The sequence below is a fragment of the Panthera pardus genome, unplaced genomic scaffold (genome assembly GCF_024362965.1).
Source record: "Panthera pardus isolate Hobbes unplaced genomic scaffold, ASM2436296v1 HiC_scaffold_8, whole genome shotgun sequence".
NCBI lineage: Eukaryota > Metazoa > Chordata > Mammalia > Carnivora > Felidae > Panthera > Panthera pardus.
Window position 1 is genome coordinate 111,182,190 of NW_026527013.1, and position 26,769 is coordinate 111,208,958.

General features: G+C 33.2%; 1 protein-coding gene across 3 annotated transcripts in view; it reads left to right on the forward strand.

The window, feature by feature from the left end:
- The window catches only part of HDAC9 (histone deacetylase 9), a 929,650-nt gene that overhangs the window by 837,593 nt on the left and 65,288 nt on the right, over positions 1-26,769 (forward strand). For all 3 annotated transcript variants that reach the window (XR_008420659.1, XM_053898416.1, XM_053898417.1), the window contains one exon: positions 11,688-11,821. Coding sequence is in view for 2 of the 3 variants with exons in the window: in XM_053898416.1 (XP_053754391.1) it covers positions 11,688-11,821 (134 nt within the window). In the remaining variant the exon portion in view is untranslated. The remainder of the gene's footprint in view (positions 1-11,687; positions 11,822-26,769) is intronic.

A 26,769-nucleotide genomic window follows, 5' to 3' on the forward strand; every position in this document is an offset into this window, starting at 1 on the left:
TCAAGGGAAGACTAAATGTCAGGGAATGGCAGAAGATGGAGCTGGAGAAATCATACCTTGAAGGCTGTGAATTTAATCCTGAAAGGTGAAAGAAGTCAATGACAGGTGGTTAGATGCCTGGTATTTTGAGCTCACTGCTGTATCTGAGTGAGCCTAGAGTTTTCTACTGGCATGCTTGCTTATTTCTGTGCTCAGAGTTTTCTCCTAACTTGTTCACCCTTTCAGCCATATAAGACTTCCCAGAATTCCTTGAATATAAGATATATTAATTAGAAACACCTTGCAGTGTACAACCAGATGTGGCCAATGATCATGTGGCCAATGATCACTTTCAACTGAAAGTATTACTGAAGTATTTATTTCAGCTGAAAACTCCTCACAGCCTTATTGTTTCCCAACAAACCATCTTCCACAGATCCAATGAACAGTATGCTCAGGCATTGCCAAGGTACTTGTTTTATACCTCAATGTACTGGCACATGGCACTTAATGGAGAAAATGAGAGGGGATGAGTGAGGACATGGTGACATGCATTGGTTACTTCATCTTTTAGGTGAAAAGTAAACATGTTTTATTTTATTTTTTTGGTTTTTTTTTTTCACTTATTTTAAACAGGCAGTAATCAGTGGATAAGGCTTCAGACTCTAAAGCCTGAATTGAGTCCTGACATTACTATATTGTAGTTGTGTGACCTGGGGAAAGTTATTCAACTTCTCTTTGTTTGCTTCTCTATAGAAAGTTTGATATTCTCTGTAGCTACCTAATGAGGTTGATGTGACTATTAAATGAAATATGTCTACACAGTCCAAGGACCTGGCATAGAATAAATGTTTTAGAATTTATAATTGTTTAGTTGTAGTTTTCAACTTTCCTTATACTCTCAATTTACCTCATAAATTAGAATTACATTAATTTTTCTTAGACCTGCAATATATTCAGGGGTATTTGAAAACTTAGTAGCTAAAATACTACCCACTTATTACCTCATGGTTCTGTAGGTCACAGGTCTGGGGAGACTCAGCTGAGTTCTCTGCTTCAGGTCTCACAAAGCTGATATATTATGCAAGAAAACTCCTTATTAAGATTCTGAGGAACAATCCTCTTCTGAGTTCATTCAGGTTGCTGGCTGAAATTCGGTCCCTTACAGTTATAGAACTGAGGTTCTCATTTCTTTGCTGGCTAGAAATTACCAACATTCCTTCTTACATGACCCAACAATGTTCAATCTATTAATGATGCATCAAGCCCTTATTATGCCTCAAATATCTCCAAGTTCCTCTTATGGGGCCACCTGAAGAAAACTCTTTGCTTATAAAGGGTTCATATGATTAGATTATCTATCCACCCTCTTTCTGCTCAACACTGTTCCAAATTTCCCTTTTGTTACTTTTTCAAATTAAATTTTTTTCCATACTACAGGAGTATATAATATGCATAGGTTCTACCCACACTCAAGAAGAAGGGGATTATATAAGGGCAAGACTTATCAGAGTCATTGAGGATCATTCTGAGAATTCTGACTACCATACTAATTTAAATATAATCAAGTAAAACTTGAACATGCTCATTCCAAATTCACTCATTCTATCAATAAACACATACTGAACACCTACCATGTACCAAGCTGTATGTTAGGTTTGAAAGTATTAATCAATTCTTGGCAATTTACTATTTCAAAATAGGTTTTTAAAAAGCAGGATTGTCTGAATATGTTGCTTCCTGTTCTCCAAACTTACTTTTCCACTCTCCAGTTTTGCTTTCTGGAACTATAATAAGTATGATCCTGTGTCAGCATAATTGAGTATTCTAGAACTAGGTTTACTAATGGGAAAACTAAATAAATGAAAAGAATGATACCATGTATAATATATTGCAGATTTATCTAATAGACCTTTTAAAGCATTAAGAGGTATCCTGAGGTGAGGAAGTAATAGTTACTGATATTGCCTGTGTGACAAGTACTGGATAGATGTATTTACAGACATTATTTCACTGCAACCAACCAGTGTTACTATTCCTGTGTCGGAAATGGGAAGCTGAAGCAAAGATATACAAATGTCTAACAGTGTAAATGTTTGGGTATGTCCTCCATTATCCTCTGAGTTTCCTCTAAGCAGATGTATATCTTCCATCTATTAAACTTTATTAAAAATGTGTTTATTTTATAACAGTTCTCTTTTTCTATGTTAAATTTTATTTATCTGGGTAAGTGTTCCTTATATTTTAGTTCCTTGGAGGCAGGAACTATATCTTACTCTTCCATGTATTTCCCTGGCTATTATTGGAGTATATGCTCAGTAAATACTGGTTGAATTTGAGTAGTGCAAACTACTGTAATGGGATCATCATTCCTTAGCATGAGTCTGTTCTGCTCGTATTCCATCTCACTTAGCCAATTATGCATGAGCATCCATGAGAGAATAGATCCCATGTGTTTGATACATTATTGAAAACAGCAGTAAAAACTGGTGATTGGCAAATCAAATTGCACTTAGGCCTTGGCAAAAAAAAAAATGTTGATGGGTAGAAAAGAATGGTCTTACAATGTCCAAAAGCATTTTCTAGGGATTTTTTTCCTTGCTGGTTTTATATTTGTGTATTTTAAGGGAAATTTATTTCACATGTTTCTGGTTTGTTTACACTTAACACACCAAAGCAATGATTTGTAAAAGCAATTTGGTATCTAGGAACTCTTTCTAAAGTTCCTTTTGAACTGGAAATCATGTCTGAAAATACGGGAAGTATTAATAGCTATGAATTGGCTGAATGGTAAGAAATGCACTCACTGAGAGCTTTGTTCTCACCCCAACTATATTGTTAATAGTTTGCCTTTATAATTCACCTTTTTAGATACTACTTTTCTCATCCTTAAAATGAAAAGATTGGAATATATAATCTTAAAATTCACTTCTAGATCTAAAATTCCATGATTAAAATCTTTTATTAAAAAATATATTAAAACTGCTATTTGCCAGGCTCTGTTCGATGTACTGTTTTTTTTTTTTTTGAGGTGGCTTTTTATGATTTAAATATTCATTTCAAATATGAAAGAATAATTAATCTTTAGTTCTATTTACAGGTGAAAAAACTCAGATTCACATATCTATTTGAAGTATCAGATTTACATATAATACTTTCGCACATAGTAGGAATTTAGTAAATGTTGATTTGTAAGTGGATCATAGTTGGAGGGAGGGAGGGAGGGAGGGAGGGAGGGATGGATAGTCAAAATGCCAGTCACCTTTCTTGCCATCTTATTCTCAGGAATTCTTCAGGAAAATGTTTTCCAATTTAATTTTTCAGAAATAATGACACTGAATTCTGTTGTCTCAGACTTCAAGATAGAAACCAACTATTCGTTTGTTTTCAAAAGATGCCAAGAATATAAATTCACCTCCTGGAGCATCACTGACTAGAACACTAAAGGGATTTTTACTGTAGTTGAAAGTACCTTCTTTAAAACATATGCAATATTTATAGGGCTGTTTAGAATAAGCCAACTGAAAGATTTAATGATAATAATCTCCATATTCCTTCTAAAATTGATTTCCGGTTTCAGTGAACTTGGAAAGAGTCCTAGGACATCAAATAAATAAAGATCTTAGCATGAAATGAATCTTCAGAATATTTTCATAAATTTACATTTTAAACATGACCAAAATATATATATATTTGCCCATTATTAAGGTGATACTTTAATGAAAATTTTTCATTTGCTTGGAATAAACCTTTCTGGCTACAGATGAAAGGATTTTATGGTAGCGACAATGGTTTTGTGAGTTAAATGATCCCAACATCATCAGGAACGAATCACAAGTGCCTACCATATGAATTACAGCACCATGAGTCTTAAAAAGGTATTTCTGTGGAAAGCATTCTTCCCATCTGTAACAATCAGATTCTGCTTTGAAGTCCTGCTAGAGAGTCTTACAATACATGAGACAGCCACATGCTACCCAAACTTCTCTCTCAGCTTGAGTTTGACTGCACTTTCCCAAAGAACAACAGGGCAACTTAATGATGAAAGGGTTTAGAGAGGAAAATGGCTACAGCTTTTGTAATTACACTTCACTGTATGTGCATTCTCCAGTGATCCTTTCTGGATACAACTGTGGAAATTTTTCCAGTGGATGTGCAAAATTAAATTTCACATTAAAATGGGACAAAAGTGTGTATTCTTTGATCTCTCCTATATTGAATCTACAGTGTAGTCTTCACAAATATTTCTGGCCCAAATGAAACTAACCTGCTAAAAATGAGTAAATTATTATTGAGACTTTTTAACTATATCAGAAAGAGTTAGAAAAATGATATAAATCAATAACACATAAGGTGTCAGTATTTCAAGACACTGTCACTAATGCTGATTTCCACTCCACTACTTCTCCTGAAGGGGTGTGGGAGTGAGGATTGCCTCTGTCATCCTGTTTTGTTTTGTTTTTTTCACTTGAAGCTTTCCTCAACAGACAGAAAATAATAGTGTAGAAACACTTGAGTGACTGGAAGACTGACATCAGCAAAGTTAAGAGATTAATGTGAGTAGAATTAAAAAGACTTGTTTACTCACTTTGTGTCTATTTCTTTATTAACCAAATGAATCATGACTCAGGTACTTTCTCTGGCATTGGTTGCTGATTCTAAACTCTAATCTATTACAAGAGGGCAAAATAGCAATGGTAACTATACTGTAGGTTAGAGAGAAGTCCCTCTTCAATGTACAATAGAATCTCTCAGTCTTAGCTTGCGTAAAGAATTCTAATTCAGCCATTTTTGTAATTTCATAATAGAAATAGTCTATCTGGGATTATCTCTCATTTCCCTGGGCTTCTATAATAATGTTTCGGTTATCCACAACAGGCATTGCTGAATATACCTAGGTTCTAAAGGAATGAAGTTTATAGAGTTTGGGAACGTTGTTCCCATTTTGCCTTTATATGTTTTACTATTTACGTTCTATCTCATCTCTGATAAAAAAGGAAAGCTAGCAATAAAAAGAACAGGCCTCTTTCCATAATTAAAAAAAATACATAATAACACTAGCATCAAATAAGTGCTAATATGTAGTGGCCATTTTAACCTTACAGGAGGATATTATTTACAATCATATATGAAACTGAAAACCTAGTAACAATTTAAAAATCTAACACAGAATTGGTTGGTATAGTAATACATTTAAAATAACATTGTAGAGGACTTGAAAAATGTTTCCCACTATTAATATTTGTAAATGTAAGTTAAAAGATTATAATATGATCCTGTTTTATTTTTAAAATACACAAAAACAACAAACATGAAATACTACAAAAGTGGAATTGGTATCTTTGACAGGACTGTGGATTTATTATTATATATATTACAATTATTTTACTATTATAAATTTTATTATTTATTAAATATTAGACACTACATTTATATAATATATAACTACACATATACTTATATATTATACTATTTATTTTATTTACTATTCATTATTTTCTATTATTTTCTAAATTTTCTACAATGAATATGTGTTTGGTTTTCAAAACAGTCTTTTTTTTAATGACAGTTAAAATAAAGCTAGTTAATGTTGTTTCCTTTCACTACCACTATTCTCTGGGAACTATGTGGGGAACATCAGATGAAGTGGTAGAGACATGCCATTTAGAAGGATGAATCCTTTTTTGTCCTATGACTTAACTATTAAATACATATCTAAAGTTTAATTGTTGAATGCTATTTGAGCAACTTTTCATTTCAAACTACTTTTCTGAACTAGTAAAATTGCTGACACAATATGATTTTGGCCAGAAGTAACACCCCATAGAATATCAAGAAATCAAATTGAAACTGATAATTTGAACCACTAACATATTTACAGCTTACTTAATAATTCTTTAAAGAAGCAAAAAATTAAATTTGCATCTAGTAAATCAACAGAACTGAACAGAAGATTTCTAACTCAAAATGCCCTTCCAATTCTCTTGCTCATTGGTGTCTCAGTTTTAGTAGTTACCAATTCACCTGTGTTTGGTCATGAAAAGAAATGACATGCTACAATGTAGCTTCCTTCTCATGCTTGTCATTTAATGCTGATTAAATTAAATTAATATGATGCTCTTTAAAATAACCAGGCTGCACACAGGATTCTTTAGTGTAGTAGTAGCAGCAGCAGTAGTATATTAGCGTTAGTACTTTGTTAAAGCCTCATTCTGGAAGTTCTTCTCAAAAGAGTTTAAGGTACCGAATTTCACTTTGAAAGAAGTATTTCTTAGAGAATGCCGTCACAGTCAATGCAGTAAAGTAATAGGGAAGACTGCCAAGTCTGATTTTCAATGACTCTATACTGATTTCACTGACTAACCTGTGCCTGCCCATCTTGCTACACCACAGGTTCCTCTCTAAGCTCTACTCCCATGCCACCCCCCAAAAATAATCCAGAAGCTAAAGGTCTATATGGACCCTAAGAACCCAGTTCCATCACCATATCTGGTGATTGCTTGAGCCCAAGATGCACCATGTTACAGAGATGTGTTTTTCTGCTTGATCACTTTTTTTCTACAAGCCCTCACACTCAGGACACTAACCCCCTTGAAAAAACAAATCACTGGCTATGGTTTCTGCTGTCATTTTTCAACTCTTCAGGCTAAGTTTGCTGTAACAAGCAGGATGAGCTTTTGTGCCTTTTGTGAAGATAGAAGTAAAAACTATTAAATGCGGCTTGCAATTATGCCTATTAAAATATTAAACACACACTCATGCACGCACACACACACACACAGACACACACACACACCACTGAAAGTTTTGTCTCACATGTCCTGAAATATAATACCTTGACATTAATAGCCATGCTTGGCTTCTTAAATACCTCATATATATGTACAGCAGTAATGGACACAGTAGAACTCGGGCTAACAAAGCTAAACAGTTATAATTGAATTCCTTACTTTGATTGGAAGAGAGGCCACAGGCCTTATAGAAATTCATTTCTTTACTTCACTTGAATGTTTTGTGCATGCATAACTCAAAAGTTCAGCTGCTTCAATCTGTGGTTCAAAATCACATGGGTAACATGTGAATGGAAATAAACCCTGTAGGTAAAAGAAAGAGGAATTTGGATAGAGATCAAACATTAGCTTCATTCCATTCTTTCCTTCCACTTTTTACTATCCCATCTAAATTTGGTATTTTATGGGACTTTTTTTTTTTTATTTCCAGAGGAAAAAGTGAACTTAAATCAGATTTGAGATTTTCTCTCTTTCTCTCTTTTTCCAAATCCATGTGATTTGATCTGCTCAGTAATGACTTTAGATAATTCTCAATTGTTAGGAACCTTTAGTATAAAAGATATAACATACTGGCTTGATTTATTATTATGTGTTTTTAAGCTCTCACTATAGCCCTGGGTTAGGTTATAGAAAAAGCTGTTCTGAATATTTCACAATATTATTAGCAGAAATATTTACCTTTTTGCCTGTATGTAGGTATTGTATTTCTTTTTTATTTTCTAGATTGGAAGTCGTTACTATGTGCTATTAACTTTGAACATTTCTAAGCATTAGGGATCAGAACTTTGCATCACATTTTCTGAAGGCTTAGCATTCTTTTTATAGTAGTCAGGTAAGAAGGTAGAGTTTAGTGTGGCCATCCTCATTTCTAAGTGACCTGTGGAAAAACTCTTATTGGTACCGTAATGCGGTCCGTAAGAAGTGAAAAATATTGCAGTGCTTGAAAACAGTTTTTATTTAATTTTAAAATACTTTTTAGAATAATTTCTGCCAACTATTTAGCAACATATAGTAATTATAAAATTACTATTGTGACTTCTATCAGAGTAGTAGCTAAGTGGATAGAATCAACAATGAAGTGCTTCAAGGTAATGGGGGAAGTGAACTCATCTTATTCATGGCTAACCTCAAGTGCTAGACCAGAACTGAAATTCTAGACGGTTATGGTTTATTGGGTAGATATCTCAGTGCATTCCAAGGATGAAGATGATATTTTTCTGTTGTTCCAAAATGGAAGCAACATACTTTGGTTTGGGGTCTCATTGTTTCACAACTTTATAGGCTTTCATTTAGTTCTACCAACTTTATTCTGAGAATTTCCTTTCTTTTCAAACAAAACCCCACAATGCTTAAGAATAGAAGTCAGGCTTATAAGTATCCCAGGCAGGCTTGCAGAGCATGCACTTCCATATTCAAGATTATTCTTTCAAGTTCTTATGGATGTAGAAATATTCTAAATATTGTAAGTACTATATGAATGAGGAAAAATGAAATAATGTCCTTTGTACTTTAGAATGGGTAATGCAAGAAGCTGAAAATTGAATTAATGTAAACATGGAAAAATTAATGACAATACTATAAAGACAAAAAAGATCATTGGTTTGCAAGTGTTGAAGGGTGAATAGGAAGAATAAATAGGTTGACAACAAGGGCTTTTTAGGGCAGTGAAACTATTCTAAATGATACTATAATGGTAGATACATGCCATTATGCATTTGTCAAAACTCACAGAACCATACAGCACAAAGTGTGAATCCTAACCGTTGACTTTTATTAACAATAATATATCAACACTGGCTTATCAATTATAGAAAATATACCACACTAACAATGCAAGATGTTAGTTATAGAGGAAATGATAGCAAAGGGGTGGGATAGTATAGTTGAATGCTCTGTGCTTTCTGCTCAATTTTTCTTTAAATCCAAACTGCTTTAAAAAATAAAGCCTGTTAATTATTAAAAATATAATTGATTTAAAACTAAAATTTTTATTCCTTACAAGTTCTTAAACCATATTTTAAAAATGAAATGCCATATTGAGCACATGGTTTTATTTCTTTTCATTTATCTTATTTTTTTGCAATTGTCCTTAAAATTGGACAGGTTGGATACAATGTTACATTTTTTTTATGTTGAATGAGAGACATTTACATCTGGCATTATGAGAGTCTATACATCCTGAAACACTTCTACATGAAAATATCAAAACTACTTTTTAAAACTATGAATGATTTCCAAAAAGATGAAGGAAGGTGAGCAAATACTATAGCTGTTGGCTAACCTGGGCTATCCCAAATTCTCCAGCTGGATAGAGCTTGAACATTAATAGACTACTACATACTGGGAAAGGGAGTCAAAGTCTTGGGCCTCTGAAGGGAGAGGTTTTTATTGGAGACCAACATAAAGGTAGGAGAAAGGGCCAACTGTAAGAAAAAGGGTGAATGGAAGAGGAAATTCTGATGAATAAAACTATAAGTCTATCTTAGCTAGGGCTATACTGGAGGAAATTTCAAAAGAAATAAAAAGGGAAAAACTATTTTTTTTCCATGAGAATTTGTAATCAAGTTTTGGAGTCCACATTTACAATAATTGTGCATTAAAAAAGAGTCCCTTTAATCTAAGAATTTAAAATTGATCCTAGCTGATGGTATCCCAGCCATCCAGTAGAAGCAAACAAAATCACACTCAACCCACGTTTCAAAAATAAATATCAAGTTCAATTAAGGCTTCAAAAACTTCTCACATAGGAAGTTCCAGTGTATATGGGCTCAAAAAAAAAAAACAAAAACAAAAACAAAAACACCTCAAAACACAGAAGAGAGAGAATTAAGACAATGAGGGTGAATCATCAGAAAAATAAATAGTAAGACGAGGCTCTAAAGACTTTGAATAACAGATACAGGATATATAATAATAATGGGTAAAGAAATAGAATGAAGAAATGAGCAAAGACTAACAAACTATAAAAGGAACTAAGAAGTTATGAAATCTAACCAAATAGGACATCTGTAATTGAACAACATAATCACTGAAATGAAAATACCAGTATAAATGTTAAACAGCAGGTTAGACACATCTGGAAAAAGAAAGGCTAGAAAGTAGATCTAAAATTAAAATACCTCTAATGCAGGACAGAAAGAGACATACACAATATGAAAGAAACCTTACGAGACATTGAGGATATAATGACAGTAACCACATATATCTAATTGGAATTCCAAAATAGGAAAATAAATAACATTATTTCAATAAATTTGAACAATTAAATTTCTAGAAAAATGTAACTTATGAAGATATAGAAAGCATGAGTAGCCCTATAATCTCCAAAAAATTTTTTTCAATAGTTAAAAATCTTCCTCAAAGAAAACACAAAACTCAAATGGTTTTACGGAAGATTTCTACCCAACTTTCTAGAATGAGATCATGGAAAAAGGGGGGTCCCAACCACATCAAAATTCAACATGGTCAATACAGGAGTGCAAAATTATAGATTAACCCCATTCATGAACATAGGTGAAAAAATCCTAAACAAATCACTAGCAAAACAAATCCAGCTGTGTACAAAACAGATAATTACATCATAACCAAGTTTATTTTGCTTTATAAATTTAATGATGGCTTAATATTAATAATATTAATGTTACAACACTATGAAATTATAGGAGAAAAACATCTCATTGTGGTGTAAATAATTTAACACCTATTTGTAATAAAAACTTTAATTCAAAGTAGAAATAGAAAGGTCCTTCCTGAAACTGAATGAAACCGCAATATGATGCCATGATTCATTCACTTATTTGGTAAGTTATACCAAATATTGGCAAAGATGTGACTGAACTAGAATTTTAATATACACTGCTTCTCAGAGTGGGGATTGATTATATAACATTTTACAAATAATCTGGTATTATTTAGCAGATTTTAAGCCATAGAGATTTCACTCCACTGTTGCACATGTGAACCACAAGAGTGATATAAGAACATTCATGGAGGCATTGTTTGTAATAATAAAACACTGGGGTGTTGTAATAACAAAAATGCTAATATCTGTCATCAGGAGATTGGGTAAATGAATTCTTGTATATGCATAATATGACCTACTGGACAGCAGAGTTATAGCTACATTTGTCAACAGAGATGAGCTAAGAAGATATTGTATAAAAAGAGCAAGTTGTGAAAATAGAAAACCGCTTTTATAAAGTAAAAAAAAAAAAACACAAAAAAAGCAAAAGCATTATCACCACAAATTCATGGTCCTGATTTCCCAGAAGAAGAGGAGGGATGTTAATACAATACACAAGAAGCTTCAAAAGTATTATTAACATTATTTTCCTTAAACTAGAAAGTGAGTGAACAGATGTTTTGCACATCATTATACTTTATAATATAGAGAGATGTTATTTTTTTTAATTTATTAACTATGTAATCAAATTAATTGATTAATCATAATCAAAGGGATGTCTATAAAATCTAACATAGTTAATTTGAGGTGATATGAAAAAATTTCCTTTTATATAATAAAGTAAAAGCAGATGATGGAAACAATAAACAGAAGTCCAGCAAATGAGATTATTGACCTTATTTACACTTGCCAAATGCTATTCAAATTTTTTATGCAGGTACATATAGAATGTGTTATGAAAGGCAGTACTGTGCACTGGTGAGCAACCAGACTGATTGCTGTAAATTTTGGTTGTGGTACTTCTTAGCTGTTGGATCTTGGATTTTGGTTCCCTCATATATAAAATATAGATAATAATAGCACCTAGTTTATCAAATTATTATAAGTATTAAATGAGTTAGTCCATGGAAAGTGCTGAGAAAGGAGACACACAGAATAAATGCTCAATCAATATTAGATTCTAGTAATATTCTCTTTTGATTTAATACTCTGAAATGTTGTTTGTGTTATGGTAGGCTTTGGTCATTTGACGAAGCAATTGATGACATTGGCTGATGGACATGTGGTGTTGGCTCTAGAAGGAGGACATGATCTCACAGCCATCTGCGATGCCTCAGAAGCCTGTGTAAATGCCCTTCTAGGAAATGAGGTAAAAATCATTAAAAGTATAGTAGGGTAGGGGTAAAGGACTAGGAAATCATGCATACATAATTTTAATTTTTTTTTAATCTCATGTAATCAGAAAGTGCAATGTTGCTCTTACAATTTTAAGAAAGAAGGTAAGCTTTCAGAAGTTTACATGTACTCTTGTTATATGGTATAATTTTTGTCCAGTTAATCCACATAGCCCTTCCCTCAATCAGGTTATTTGCAAGCTTAATAAATAAGTAAAAAATAGGGATGCCTGAGTGGCTCAGTCGGTTGAGCGTCCAACTTCGGCTCAGGTCGTGATCTCATGGTTTGTGGGTTTGAGCCCCACATTGGGCTCTGTGCTGACAGCTCAGAGCCTGGAGCTATTTTGGGTTCTGTGTCTCCCTCTCTCTCTGCCCCTCCCCCACTCATGCTCTGTCTGTCTCTGTCTCTCTCTCTCTCTCTCAAAAATAAATAAACATTAAAAATTTTTTTTATAACTACAAATAACCCTTGGGAAGAGAAATGCTTTGTATACTGACACAACTAAATACGCAGTGAAATACTGAAAAAGAAATAAAGAAAATTTCTCTTGAAATTTTCCATAGGATTGTGTCAGTTCAAATGAGAAAATAAAGCTTCTTAAAAATTTTTCAGCTTTATTGAGATATAATTGGCAAACAAAACTGTAATACATTTAAAGTATACAGTGTGGGGGCGCCTGGGTGGCTCAGTCGGTTGGGCGTCCGACTTCACCTCAGGTCGCGATCTCGCAGTCCGTGAGTTCAAGCCCCGCATCAGGCTCTGGGCTGATGGCTCAGAGCCTGGAGCCTGTTTCAGATACTGTGTCTCCCTCTCTCTCTGCCCCTCCCCCGTTCATGCTCTGTCTCTCTCTCTCTCAAAAATAAATAAACATTAAAAAAAAAATTAAAAGGCAAGTACTATTACTTCAAAAAAATATATACAGTGTGATGATTTGATATATGTATACATTATGAAATGATTCCCTCCATGAAATTAATTTAGCACATTCATTACCTCACATACTTACTTTCTGGTTTTGTTTGTTTGGTGAGAACACTGAAGTTCTACTTTCTTAACAAATTTTAATTATATAATACATTATTATGAACTATAGTCATCATCTAATACATTAGATCCTCATTCCTTATTCATTTTGTAACTGAAAGTTTAAAACCATTTACTAAACTCTGCCTGTTCTCCCCATCCCTCTGGCCCCTGGCAACCACTATTCTCTGACTCTATGAGTTCAACTACTGTTTTTTTTTTGCGGGGGGAGGTCTACATAAGTGATACCATACAATATTTTTTTTCTATGTCCAATTTATTTCACCTAGTATAATGCCCTCCAGTTTTAACCATTTTGTCAAAAATGACAAATTATCTTCTTTTTAAAAAATTAAATAATATTCTATCATATGCAGATATAAATGCCACATTTTTCCACTTATCTGTTGATGGACTTTTAGGTTGTTTTTGTACCTTGACTATCATAAATAATTCTGCAGTAAACATTGGAGTACAGATATCTCTTCAAGGTAGTGATTTTGTTTCCTTTGGTTGTATACCCAGAAGTGAGTTTGCTGGATCATGTGGTAGTTTTAGTTTCTTGAGGAATCTCCTACTGTTTTCCATAGTGGCTATACATCATACCTTCCCAAAAACAGTGCACAAAGCTTACCTGCTCTCCACATCCTCACCAGCATTTATCTCTTTTCTCTTTGTTAATGCATGAGGTAGTATCTCATTGTGGTTTTGATTTGCATTTTCCTGATGATTAGTGATATTGAGCACCTCTTCATATACATGTTGGCCATTTATTTATATGTCTTCTTTGGAAAAAACATCTAATTAGATTCTCTGCCCATTTTAATTGATTTATTTGGGGTTTTGCCTTTGTTTTTTGTTTTTTGGGTTTTTTTGCTATTGACTTGTATGAGTTCTTTGTATATTTTAGATATTAACCTCTCATTGGACACATGGTTTGCAAATATTTTCTCCCATTCCATAGGTTACCTTTTCATTTTATTTACCCTTGCTGAGCAAAAGCTTTTAAGCTTGGTGTAGTCACACCATCTGTTTGTTTGTTCATTGGCTTCCTTTTGTTGCCTTTACTTTTGGTGTCAGATCCAAAAAAAACATTACCAAGGCCAATGTCAAGGAGATTATCCCCTAAGTTTTCCCCTAAGAGTTTATGGCTTCAAATCTTGCATTTAAGTTTTTAATCCATTTTAAATTTATTTTTGTGTATGATATAAGATAGGGGTCCAGTTTTACTCTTCTGTGTATGGCTGTTCAGTTTTACCAATACCATATATTGAAGAGACTATTCCTTCCCCATTGTATATTCCCAGATATTTAGTTACAGATTAATTTACCACATGTGCATGAGTTTACTTTGGGCCCTCTCTTCTGTTCCATTAATCTGTGTATGTGTTTCTAATGCTAGTAGCATTGATTACTTACAGTATACTCGAAATCAAGAAGTATAGTGACTCCAGCATTATTATTCTTTCTCAAGATTTCTTCATCTCTCTGGGGTCTTTGTGATTTCATATGAGTTTTAGGATTGTTTTTTTCTATTGTAAAAAATGCCTTTTGATAAGGGTTTCATTGAATCCATAGATTGCTTTGAGCAGTATGAACATTTTAATAATATTAACTCTTATCCATGAGCGTGGGATATCTTTCCATTTATTTGTGTCTTCTTCAATTTCTTTCATCAATATCTTACAGTTTTTGGTGTATATACCTTTCCTTGGATACATTTATCTCTGAGTGTTTTATTGTTTGTGATGCCATTGCAAATGGGATTGTTGTATTTCTTCTTCAGATAGTTCATTGTTAGTATATAAAATCTGATTTTTTAATGTTGATTTGCATCCTGCAACTTTACTGAATTTATTAATTCTAATAGTTTTATGGTGGAATATTTAGGGTTTTCCATACTTATTGTGTTATCTCTGAGTAGAGACAATTTTACTTCTTCTTTTCCAATTTGGATGCCTTTTATTTCTTTTTCTTGCTTATTTGCTTTTACTATGTTGTAGATTGTAGTTACTATGTTGAATAAAAGTAGCAAAAGTGGGCATCCTTGTCTTTTCTTGATCCTAGAGTATGGTGTTAGCTGTGGGCTTGTTATATATACCATTTATTATGTTCAGGTATGCTCCTTCTATTCTAAATTTGTTGAGCATTTTTAATCATGAAAGGATGTTGAATTTTGTCAAATGCTTTGTATGAATGTATTGAGATGATCATATGACTTTTATCTTTCATTTTGTTAATGTAATGTATCACAATGTAATTTATCACAACCTATAAAGATAGGTTGTCTGTTGAGATCTTCCTTTTTTTATTGATGTAATCATTTGTCACTATAAATATCCCTCTTAGAACTACTTTTGCTGCATCCCATAAGTTTTGGTGTGTTGTGTTTCCATTTTCTTTTGTCTCAAGAGTTTTTGAAATTTCTCTTTTGATTTCTTTGACCCGTTGGTTGTTCAGGAGCATGTGGTTAAATTACCACATATTTGTGAGTTTTCAATATACTTGGAATGCGGGATGATTTCAGTCTTTTAAAATTTGTTAAGACTGGTTTTATGGCCTAATACGTGATTTGTCCTAGAGAATGTCCCATATGTGCTTGAGAAGAATGTATTTGCTGCTGCTATTGGATAAAATGTTTTGTATATGTCTGTTAGGTCCACATGGTCTAACACATAAAGTCTATTGTTTCTATATTGGTTTTCTGTCTGGCTGATCTATCCATTATTGAGAGTGGGGTATTAAAGTCCCCTAATATCATTGTATTTTTGTCTGTTTCTTTCTTTACATCTGTTAATATGTGCTTTATAAGTTTACTTCTTCTATGTTGGGTGCATAAATATGACAATTGTTATATACTCTTGATGAATTGATCCCTTTGTCATCATATAATGACCTTCTTTTTCTCATGTTACAGTTTTTACCTTACAGTTGTTTTTGTTTTTGTTTTTGTTTTCTGATACAAGCAAACCTACCCCTGCTTTCTTCTCATTTTCATTGGCATGGAATATCTTCCTATCTCTTCATTTTCAATCTCTGTGTACTTAAAACTGAAGTGATTCTCCCGTAGGTAGCATATAGTTAGGTCTTATTTTGTATTTATTCAGCCACTCTGTGTTTTTTGATTAAAGAATTTAGTCCAATAAATTTAACTGCATAAATTTATGCAGGCTTCCTTTTGCCATCTTGTTTTTTCTGGCAGTTTTGTAGTTCCTTTCTTCTTTTCATACTGTCTTTCTTCGTGAATTGATGACTTCCTGTAGTGGTATGTTTTAATTTCTCTTTCTTTCTCTTTGCATACTTCTGTAGGCTTTTGCTTTGTCATTACCATGAGGCTTGCAAAAATCTTATATGTATAATTGTGTATTTTAAGCTGGTAACATCCTAACTCTAATGTATAACAGAAACTCTACATTTTTAAACTCGCCTCCCATGATTGTTTTTGATATAATTTATAGCTTTTTATATTGTGTATTCTTTAACAAGTTATTGTAGTTATAGCTATTTTTAATACTTTTTTCTTTTAACCTTTACACTTGAGTTTTAAGTGATTTCCCTCTGTCATTATAATATTAGAGTATTCTGAATTTAATTATGTATTTGCCTGTATCAGTGAGTTTTATACTTTCATATGTTTTTAGGTTACTAATTAGCATTCTTTCATTTCAGCTTTGAAGAACTCAATTTAACATCTCTTATAAGGGCAATGTGATGTTATAGTGATGATGAACACTTCCGTTTTTTATTGTAAATTTGTATCTGTCTTTCAATTCTTAATGACAGCTCTGTTGGGTAGAATATTCTTGATCAGCAGTTTTTTTCTTACTGCAATTTGAATATATCGTCCAACTTCTTTCTGGTCATTAAGTATTGTGCTGAAAAATCCATTAATAATCTTAATGAGACTCCCTATCTGTGACAAGTTGCTTTTCTCTTGCTGTTTTTAAGAGTCTCTCTTTGTTTTTAACTTTTGACAACTTCATGTGACTTGGTGTTGATCTCTTTACATCCATCTAATTTGATACTCTTGGGATTTCTATATTTGAATGTCTGTTTCTCTCCCCGGGATAGTTTTTAACCACTATTTCTTCAAACAAGCTTTCTGGCCATTTCTCTTCTCCTTATGGAACTCCTATAATGTATATGTTGATTTGCTTGATGGTGTCCCATAAGTCCTTTAAGCTATCTTTACTGTTTGCATCCTTTTTTTTTTCTTTTTGCTTTTTTGACTGGGTGAATTTCACTGCCCTGTCTTTCAGTTCACTGATCTTTTCTTCCATTTGATCTAGTCTGCTCTTGAATATTTCTGTTGATCTTCTATGATCACTTTGTTCATGTGTTGTTGTCCTCACTTCAATGACCATCTTCACAGCTGTTATTTTGAATATTCTGTGGGGTAAATCTTATCTCCATTTCATTAAGATCAGTTTCTCGAGTTTGTCTTCTTTTGTTTATAATATATTCCCCTGTTTCTTCCTTTTCTTTAACTCTCTTTGTTGGTTTCTGCACATGAGGTAAAACGTCCACCTCTCCTAGTCTTGACAGAATGGTCTCTTCTAGGAGATGAACTTCATCAATCAGCTCAGCCCAAGCTCCTTGTTACTTCTTAAGCCTTTGTGATTGTTCAAGCCACACTCTTTGTTGTTAGTGGCTCCCCTTAGTTGACAATATGCCAAGATCTATCATTGTCCCTAAGGTGAGGATCACAGTCAGCACCTACATTTAGGTTAAATAGAAGCTAGATCCATAGATAGCAGCTGGGAAATTGTGTAGTCAAACCCCTTCCAGGGAGACACTGTGAAATGAACATTTTTGTCTGTTCTCTCTGTGCTGAGCCTGGGTGTATAGACATGGGGGTGGAGATGGGCAGTGCTCCTATGCCTATTTAAAAACTCCTTATTTGTTTGCTGTAGTCCCCAGGGACTCATGAACACAGGTACTCTTTGCTCTCAGAGCTACATGATTTAGGGGCCCATTATTTGGGTGAGAGCCATAAAAGTTGGGGTGCTAGATGTGTGAATAGACTCCTTCCAGAGAGATAATGGTTACTTGGTTTTATTGCTGGAGGGAACCAGAGGGAGAAGGCAGGAGAAATGCCTAACCAGCATTTTTAGGCTCTAGGGAGAATCACACTCAGCACATTGATGTGTGCTAATTAGAAATCAGATTCCTCAGGTAGCAATTTATAAAGTGTGTGGTCAAGATATTTCCAAGAAAAATGGGGAGATGGGAGATTTTTTGCGTGCTCTCTCTGTGCTGAGCCTTGGGGTATAGCTCTTCTCCCACACCTAAGAAATGTTATTTGTTTGCCGTATCCTGTGGGACTCATAAACACAAGCCCTGTTGGCGTTCAGAGCTACATGTTTGGGGACCCCATTCTATAGGTGGGAGCCTTAAAAGTTGGGATTTTGGATGTGTGGTCCAAACCACTTATTTTTCAGGAAAAGCTGGGATTTGGGGGTTCCCTCCCAATTGTATGGTGCTGTGTTGGTCGTGGGGTTTATGGTGAAGGATTATCTCAGTCTTTCCTACCCATTTTGATGGGGTATTTTCTCATTTGGTCAATGCATAGGAGTCACACAGCTAGTTTCTGGATTTCTCTCAGAGGGAATTGTTCCATGTGCAGATGTACATTTGATGCATCCATGGAATGATGGGAAATTTAGGAGTCTCCTATATCACCATTTGGTCTGGAGTTTTAAAAACCTTGACAACCTTTTTCTGTTTATTTATGAATTCTCTAGGCTAAGAGATAGATATTATTCCCATCTTAGAGATGGTGATAATGAGTCTCAAACAGGTTGGAGAAATCCTTTCAAAGTCATGCAGCTAGAATGCATTAGATCCAAATTTTGAACTTGAATTTGCATTGCCAAACATGATTTTTTTTTCTTTCACATTATGTGACTAAATTGCAACATATTTTTCTGATTACTCTGTAGACATCAGATCACATTACCTTTAGGTTCACTTTCAGATTATGGCAAACTTTTGAACTAATTAATTGCAAGTCAACAAATATTTCAGTTTATATATATTCCTTAATGTTACCAATTCTTTTTATTTATAGTGAATGTTTACAAGTGTTAAGACTGTTTTAGGTTTTACTTTCTTTCATGAACTTGCAATGTGACTACTTAAGAAATAAACATATACAAAATATTTTTTTAAATCTGTCATGTATATTACTTTTAACAGTAACTTAAGCCTTTGCCTGTAGTATTTATGAAGGGGAAAAAAGTATTTTCTCATCTGCCTGCTGAACATGCAAGTTTTATTGTCATCATTATCTTACAAGTCTGTAGTGCTTCACCTTGATTATTGTGCCATATTTATTGAGATAAATATGTACATTTTTTTATTTTAAGGAAAATATGAGAAAGAAAGCTTGAGCACTCTTTAAGTCTTTTCTCTATTGTATAATTTTAGATAAGACAATAACCTAAAAGATGTAGCTATCTAATGATTAGTGTTCTTATTAGTAGATTGTTATTTCAGATCACACATAGTTCAGAGTGTCTAATATTTTCTAAATATTAGTCTTTCTGAGTTTCCTATGAACAAATAATGTCAAAAATAATGTTTGGGTGTTTATTGTATTAAAGGTTTATCAGTTAGTGTTGAGCTGCCCTATGCCTACCAGAAAACATATTTTGCATATTCACCTTTAGTCACAGCTTACTTATTTGATTTTAAATGTGGAAACATTTTAGAGAAGCAGACTGGTTTTAATATTTACATTATAAAGGCTTATGCCAGATGTGCAGAAAATCACAGTAGGTTGTGGATTGTGGCTCCATGGATGATTGACCTGCCTAGAAAGAAATGTTACCCAGTTGCAAAAGCCAACTATTTTTCCAACTATGTGAAAGGAAATTATGGATTTCACTGGCTCTCTTTGAGCACATCCATTCAAATGAAATTCTGTTTCTTTGTGCTGGTAATCACTACACTTGGCCTACTTTATTCTTCCAAGGGAGGATTACCAATGAGAATGGAATAATTTTTTTTTTTTTTTTGGTGGTCTCTTTCTTTAAGAGAGGACTCTGTTTCAGAACATATTGAAGTCCATTGTGTGGAGTTAAATGGTTGTGTTTTGTACCTTCCTTCCACTGCTGGACCTTTTGACCAGGATAGGATATCTTTGGTCATTTTATTATACGAGCTATCCCTAGAGATCAAATAGATTGTTTTCATATAGCAATTAGTGACACTAGAACAATGTCCCCTAATTTAAAGTTTGAGATCTAGTCGCAAACCTTTCTATACCCTTTCTCTGCATTTTTAGAAAGACCAGGCTTAAGATAGAGGAAAGGATAAAAATGTCATTGGTCAATCTTAAACATGACCATATGGATGTATAGGTACTAAAAATTCCAGTAAACAATGACTGAAATGCTTGTTTTCAGCTATATTAACTCTTTAATCAACTGTAATATCTGGATGTCTTATAGTAAATTTGATTTAGTTATTATAATACCTTAAATATTACCTTGTCTTTTTTCATTGGTTATTTTTAATTGCATAAGCACAATCTAAAATTGGTGTATTATGAGCTAAGGGAAAACAAATTTAAATAATCTCTGGTTTTCTGTACTTTTTCTATTGAGAATTCTTCAGAGTATAAATGAAATTATAAATTTCCCACAAGATTCTTTAAGGGAAACAGATGGATTTGGTGTATTGAACTTTGAAAGGTAAATTTTGGTGTGTCATGTCTATCAGTATGCAGAAGAACAAAGCTTAGGGAAAGAAGGATTTTTTTTAATGAAAAATGGAAGAAAAATACATGTGTGTTGTGCATTATAATTCATTTGAAAAAAGGAAATGAAAACGTAATACTTGAAACAACTTAAGAAACAAAGAGTTCTTCTCACTTTCATTGACAATATAATTTATAATCCAAGGTCTGGCTTTCTATATATTTTTCAGTTCAGAGGTCATCATGACTAACAGCATGACTGCATTGAAGTTTTAGATTTCATTCTTTTAGAAAAAGCAATATATAATAAGGCATATTGCATGTACCTCACCATTTTGAAAAGTGCATACATGTAGTTTTCACAATGGTTTCACATAGTAAAGTCTAGGTAAGAAAATTTTTTAAAAAATCTTTCAGTTACCAATTATTGCAATTTCAAATCCCAATTTCCCTCCAAACTCCCTTTTCAAGTGATTAATAGGGCAATTATAACTTATTATCTGGGATTTCACTTTTACAAATAGCAAAATATAGTAAAGCTTGAGCTTAAAACATTGGCAGAACCTACTTTGGCTTCTCAACACTGAACATGAAATTGAACTCAAATTAGGAAGGTCAAGAAGGGCCTTTTTGAAGGACTCTGCACTTTGTCAGATGTATTTATTCATGTGCAGAGGATTAGAATTCATAAACATTTTGCCAGTTTTTTGAATGCTGTTTCTTTTCCTTGTTGTTCTTGGCCAAGCCATGTCAATACAGCAAAATGCTGCTTCGTATGACTTATTATCAGTAGAATAATATGTATTACATAACCCAAAGGAATTATAAAATCAGCAGGAACTCTTGGCCTGCATCTTAGTGTAAATATATAGATGGGTACCAAAAAACTTGATTTTTAAAAAATTAAGTTATCTGAGTGATGCAACCAAAATAGGTATTTTTCTTTTTAAATATTTTTATGATGAAAGTGATCTAATTAGCAAAATGTCTTTTAGCTCTTCTTTAAAGAAATAGGCACAAGGTCAATCAAAATAATATACTATTGGATTAAAGCTAATTTGAGCATGGTACAGAAAATTCCTTGAGGCAACTGATTTTGAAGACCTACCAGAAATCCATTTTTTTCTTTTTCTTGGCAAAGTTCAGAATTTAGACTTACCAATCCAATCAGTGTATGATGAATATTTTTGAACTTCTTCAATGAAGCACTTAAAAACACTAGCTTGGGGTTTGCAAGAAACAGAAGTGACTATCTAAATGAGAAGAATCCGGTTGCTTGAAATGGCATCAGTGATCCTTATGAAAATAGTTACATCATTTTTAGAATTAGTAATAGAAACATCTGCGAGGTTCTCAGAGAAACTGATTTTGGTACTCTGCATTTGTGCTGGCTAGCAAACAATGGCACAGTTACTTTGAGGCCAGATTTGCCTACTGTTATGCAAAGCCAATTAACAGCACCCTGGGTTGCTTCCCCTGAAAGAAATTTCCCCAAAAGGTGAGAAAAGCTTAAGCCCTTGGCATTCCTATGGAATCTAAAACAAAAACATTGAAAAACTTCAGGCAGGTAAGATAGGAGAGGACATATAGGAGGAAGAGCCTTGGGTAGTAAGTTGAAAACAGGGCCATTAAAAGGCCACCTGTCAAAACAGAATAAATGACAGTTTTAAGCTTGTTAGATTAAAAAAAAAAACAAAAAACAAATTGTTGTAGACATGGAAGCTGTTGGGATGATGCTACAGCCTCTGGTATTAAAGGTTCACCATTTATATTTGAGTTTATGGCAATTTTTTTCTTTCTTCTTTTTAAAAAATGTTTTCTATTTTGAGTACAGTTGACAAACAATGTTAACCTTAGTTGCAGGGGTGTAACATAGTGATTCAGCTTCTCTATATGTTATGCTGTGCTCACCACAAGTGGAGCTACTATCTGTCACCATAAAATGCTATCAAAGTATCAATTATAGCTTTTTTTAAAATCTCATTAACTCTTATTAAGGTTTGGCTTTTACTCCTTCCATCGTCCATCCCTTTTTTCCTTCCTTTTTCCCGCCTCTTCTCTCTATCCCTTCTTCCCTCCCTCTCCCCTCTTCCCTCCCTTATTTCTTTTCTCTCTTTCCTTTTTCTTTCTTTCTTTCTTTCTTTCTTTCTTTCTTTCTTTCTTTCTCTTTCCTTCCTTCCTTCCTTCCATCCATCCTTCCTTCCTTCCCTTCCAGTCTTCCTCTCTCTCTCCTTTTCTTTTTCTCCTTTCTCTTCTTCATAATAACTGCTGTCTCCTGTCGAGTAGCCTCAGCTGCTTTCATCTGACTTGGATTTCAGAAACAGTGACTACACTTAGTGGTTGTGTGTTTTCATAATCTTCCCAAGGTGACTTTTTGCTCTAAAGATGCTGAAAAAGTCACTTGGACTGACTGTAGTAGGTGTTGACACCCACCCCTGAGGTGAACTTTTGAGATGGTATTGTGCAAGTTGGTCATCAGGGGTTTGTTTTTTTTAGATTTTGAATAAAGAAGTAGTGTTGCCATCTTTTCATCCTTCAGATTATGTATGACTGACTCCATTGGGGAATTGGTGTGAATCTGGCAAAGCCTGTAAGCTCTTAAATTGTTGGAATTCATGAGTAGAGAAAGGGAGAATTGAATACAGGGACACTGTATGATAATACAGAACAATGTTTTTTCCATGGTTTTCTCTTAGATTATGAAACATATCCATGCTCTGAAAGGGAATGTATGAATAATCTAAAGAGAATAAAAATGTTTTGGAAAATAATATTTGAAGATACTTTCCATTGTAGATATGTTGCATTTCTTGTATTTACAAGGCTTATGAGAAATGGAGCCAAAGTGATAGGTGGATTTTTTTGTTTATCTTTTTTAGCAAATGCCAAATAAAGGAGAAGTTATCTGGATAATTCAAAACTCCATTGTGTACATCTCACATATTGTTTGTCTTTAGGCTTTTCAGAAGGTGTTAAAAGGAATGTGAGCTGGAAACCTAGATACTTCAGAGGGTTCTGATTACCAATAAAAGAGAGAAAGCATTTCTTTTCAGTGGTGAAACAAACATGTTATGGCATTCATTTATCTGCCCTTTCATTCATTAGTCTTTTATTGGACATATATTTTATTTCCAAAACTTCTAATACAAATAAAAGTAAAAGCAATATAAACAAAATACTTTGGGAATATAATATAGGACCCTTTGTTTTTAACTATGAGGATGGAGAAATATTTTAATAGATATTATAATAGATATTAACCTTTCTTGGACTTGAATAAAAATGAGATTTTGGCAAGCTAAAACCAAAGGAAAGGATTTATCTCTTGTAGTAAAAATACATAGATAAAGACGTTAAGACTTCTTAGAATTGTGGGTGGTTCTGTTTTGGGTTTGTTTGTTTTGGGCACTGGAGAGGCTACTTTGAGTGGAATAAAAGTAAATAATGAGGCTGGATCAGTAGAATGGAATAAGATAAGGAACTGGAATTTCTGTGGAAAATATGGAAGAATTGAACTAATAAGCCCCATGCTGGGGAGTAAAATAATGACAGAACTGTGTATGATTTTTCAAGAAAGCATACTCTTATACAAGAAAAAAAAAACATTAAGGAGATTCATCAGGAAGAGTTTTCCCCTGGTTATCAATAAACAAAATAATAGTCTATCAGTGATATGTTAGAGCTGGCTTTCAGTGGCTTGTGAGAGCTAATTGTGTGTGTATCTCTACTCAATCCTGAGTTCAGTGACATCACACTGGTATCTTGAAATAGGCCTTGGTGGGAATATTTTCACCATGGAATTCAGCAAATGCTACAAATTACAGCTATTTCTGTTAAACATTTGCCAGCACACCACTGCTACATGATGTGAAGCAGGTCTTCTTAGCAGAAAATTGACATTTGGAAAAGAGTATAGTACAGATCGCTTTACTAAACAACAACAACAAAAATTTAAGGAAAAGCAGTTTAAAAACATTAAATTAAAGAAGAGAAAATTTTAAAAACACATGAGTAGGAAGAAAACTAAAGATCAAGGACAGTAAAACAGGAGGACTTACCAAGTATAACTATCAAGTTTAAGCTTATTTGAAAAACAGGGGCAAGGAAACAAGATTTTTGGCATGTAGAATGAACTAAGCCTTCTTTATAAAAATTAATGTCTACACAGTGGACATTGTGTTAGGAAACTACACATAAAGCACTGAGAAAACTTGCTTTCAATGTTATTGAAACTTCATCTTGATATGTACCTTTACATACATAGTTTGAAATGTTTTCTCATTGTATCTATAACCTTATGTCAAGGCTTAAAAATATTGATAGTATAAATTATCCAACTAATTGCATTCTTTATTCTCTTTCCAATAGACTACTATGCCTCCTTTTTACCTTTAAGTTCATTTTTAACTCTTTAGCTAGTTCTTGCTGTAGGTGTTTAAGTATACCATTAAGTCCAAATTTGCTGTGGTTAAGTGTCATAGAAACTGTGGGATACTATTCGGATATGACAGTGAATAGAGGCATCTGTTCATAGTCTTCCTTCTTCCATTCATTAGCTGATATATTTTGTCATGGTAGCTTGGGATGAAATTCAGTAAATAGTGCGATAACATCAGGAATAATCTCAGAATCTAGCCTTCTTGTCCCTTTTATTTTATTCAAGTAATCCTTTAATATTTCATGTGGGCTCCATGGCCATGACTGTACCCTTTGTTTCTTGGTTCTCCTGATATTCTCATAAGACTCATTAGGTTTATATCACTCCTCTTGGCCAGAGATGTTTCTTTATTGCTATGTGATGTCATCCACATGTAGGTAGTGTGCAGGCAGACTCAATCTGAATAATCTCAGTAATCTGTCAGTGTAGTAACTTGATTATCAATGGAATCCATCCTGATTGACTTTTTTTTTCAATCTTTTTGGTCAAAGATTTTAATGACTTCAAATCAATAAAGAGGATTATTTTGAGAATGACTCATGAATCACAATATGGATAAAATTATAACCAGATTTACTTAAGCAATCAAATTAAACATATACAACTAATTGAAGACATCTCCAAGACAATTATTTAAATGAAAGTTGAGTTTTAACTACCATTCCCTCCTCACTAGGGAATTGATAATAGTTCATCAACATGGAAGGTCAGATCTATATGGCAAACTGCTTCCCTTATCCTCTTGGTCTTGATCACTATATTCTTCCAAAGTTTCACAATATTTTTCATCCTGACACTGAACCCTTTCTAAATTTTTTCTGTGTTGCTTTACATGTTATAGTGGGTCTTTCAGTCCCTTTGTAGGTAAATTTGTAGCCTGTATCTAAGAATATAACTTATTTTTCCTGAAATACCTACAATCTCACCTTTTTACTTAAATGCACCATAATATGTAGAAAAAATATGGAGTTAAGAAACAGATTTATTCCCCTATTCTTTTATGTCAGAAAACATACTGTCTTTTTAAAATGTTTTTTGATTGTAAAATACAATATTCAGAAAACTGTATAAGGTATGAATGCACAACTCAATGAAATACCACTAATCAAGCACATATATCACCACCAACCAAGTGAAGAAATAAAATAATGTCAGCACTTCAATAGACCCCATATTTTTCTTTTCCAATTAGTACTCCCCTTCTCAACACAAGATTTTAATTTACCAGTTTTTTAACTTTATATAAATGAAATCATACAATATCTATCTCTTTGTATATAACTTCTTTTGCTCAATACATGTTTATGAGATTCATTCATGTTATTGCAGCTAGCTATAGTTCATTCATTTGCATTATTATGTAGTATTATTACACTTCATAAAAGGAATATCTAAGAAAATGCCACACTTTACTTACTCTGGTTTTAATGACTATAGAGAATTTTTCCAGTTTGGGAGCCATTATGTACAATGCTATGATGGACTTTATATATATATATATATATATATATATATATATATATATATATATATATTTATATTTATATTTATATATTTATATTTACATTTATATATTTATATATTTATATATTGATAAATATATATATATATATATATATATGTTTCTTGGTGCATTTCTTTACACATTTCTGTTGACTATATATCTAAAAGTGGTACTGCTGGGATGTGGGATTTGTATGTGTTTAGTCTTTGTAGATAATAACAAACTTTTCCAGAGTGGTTGTCACAATTCATATTT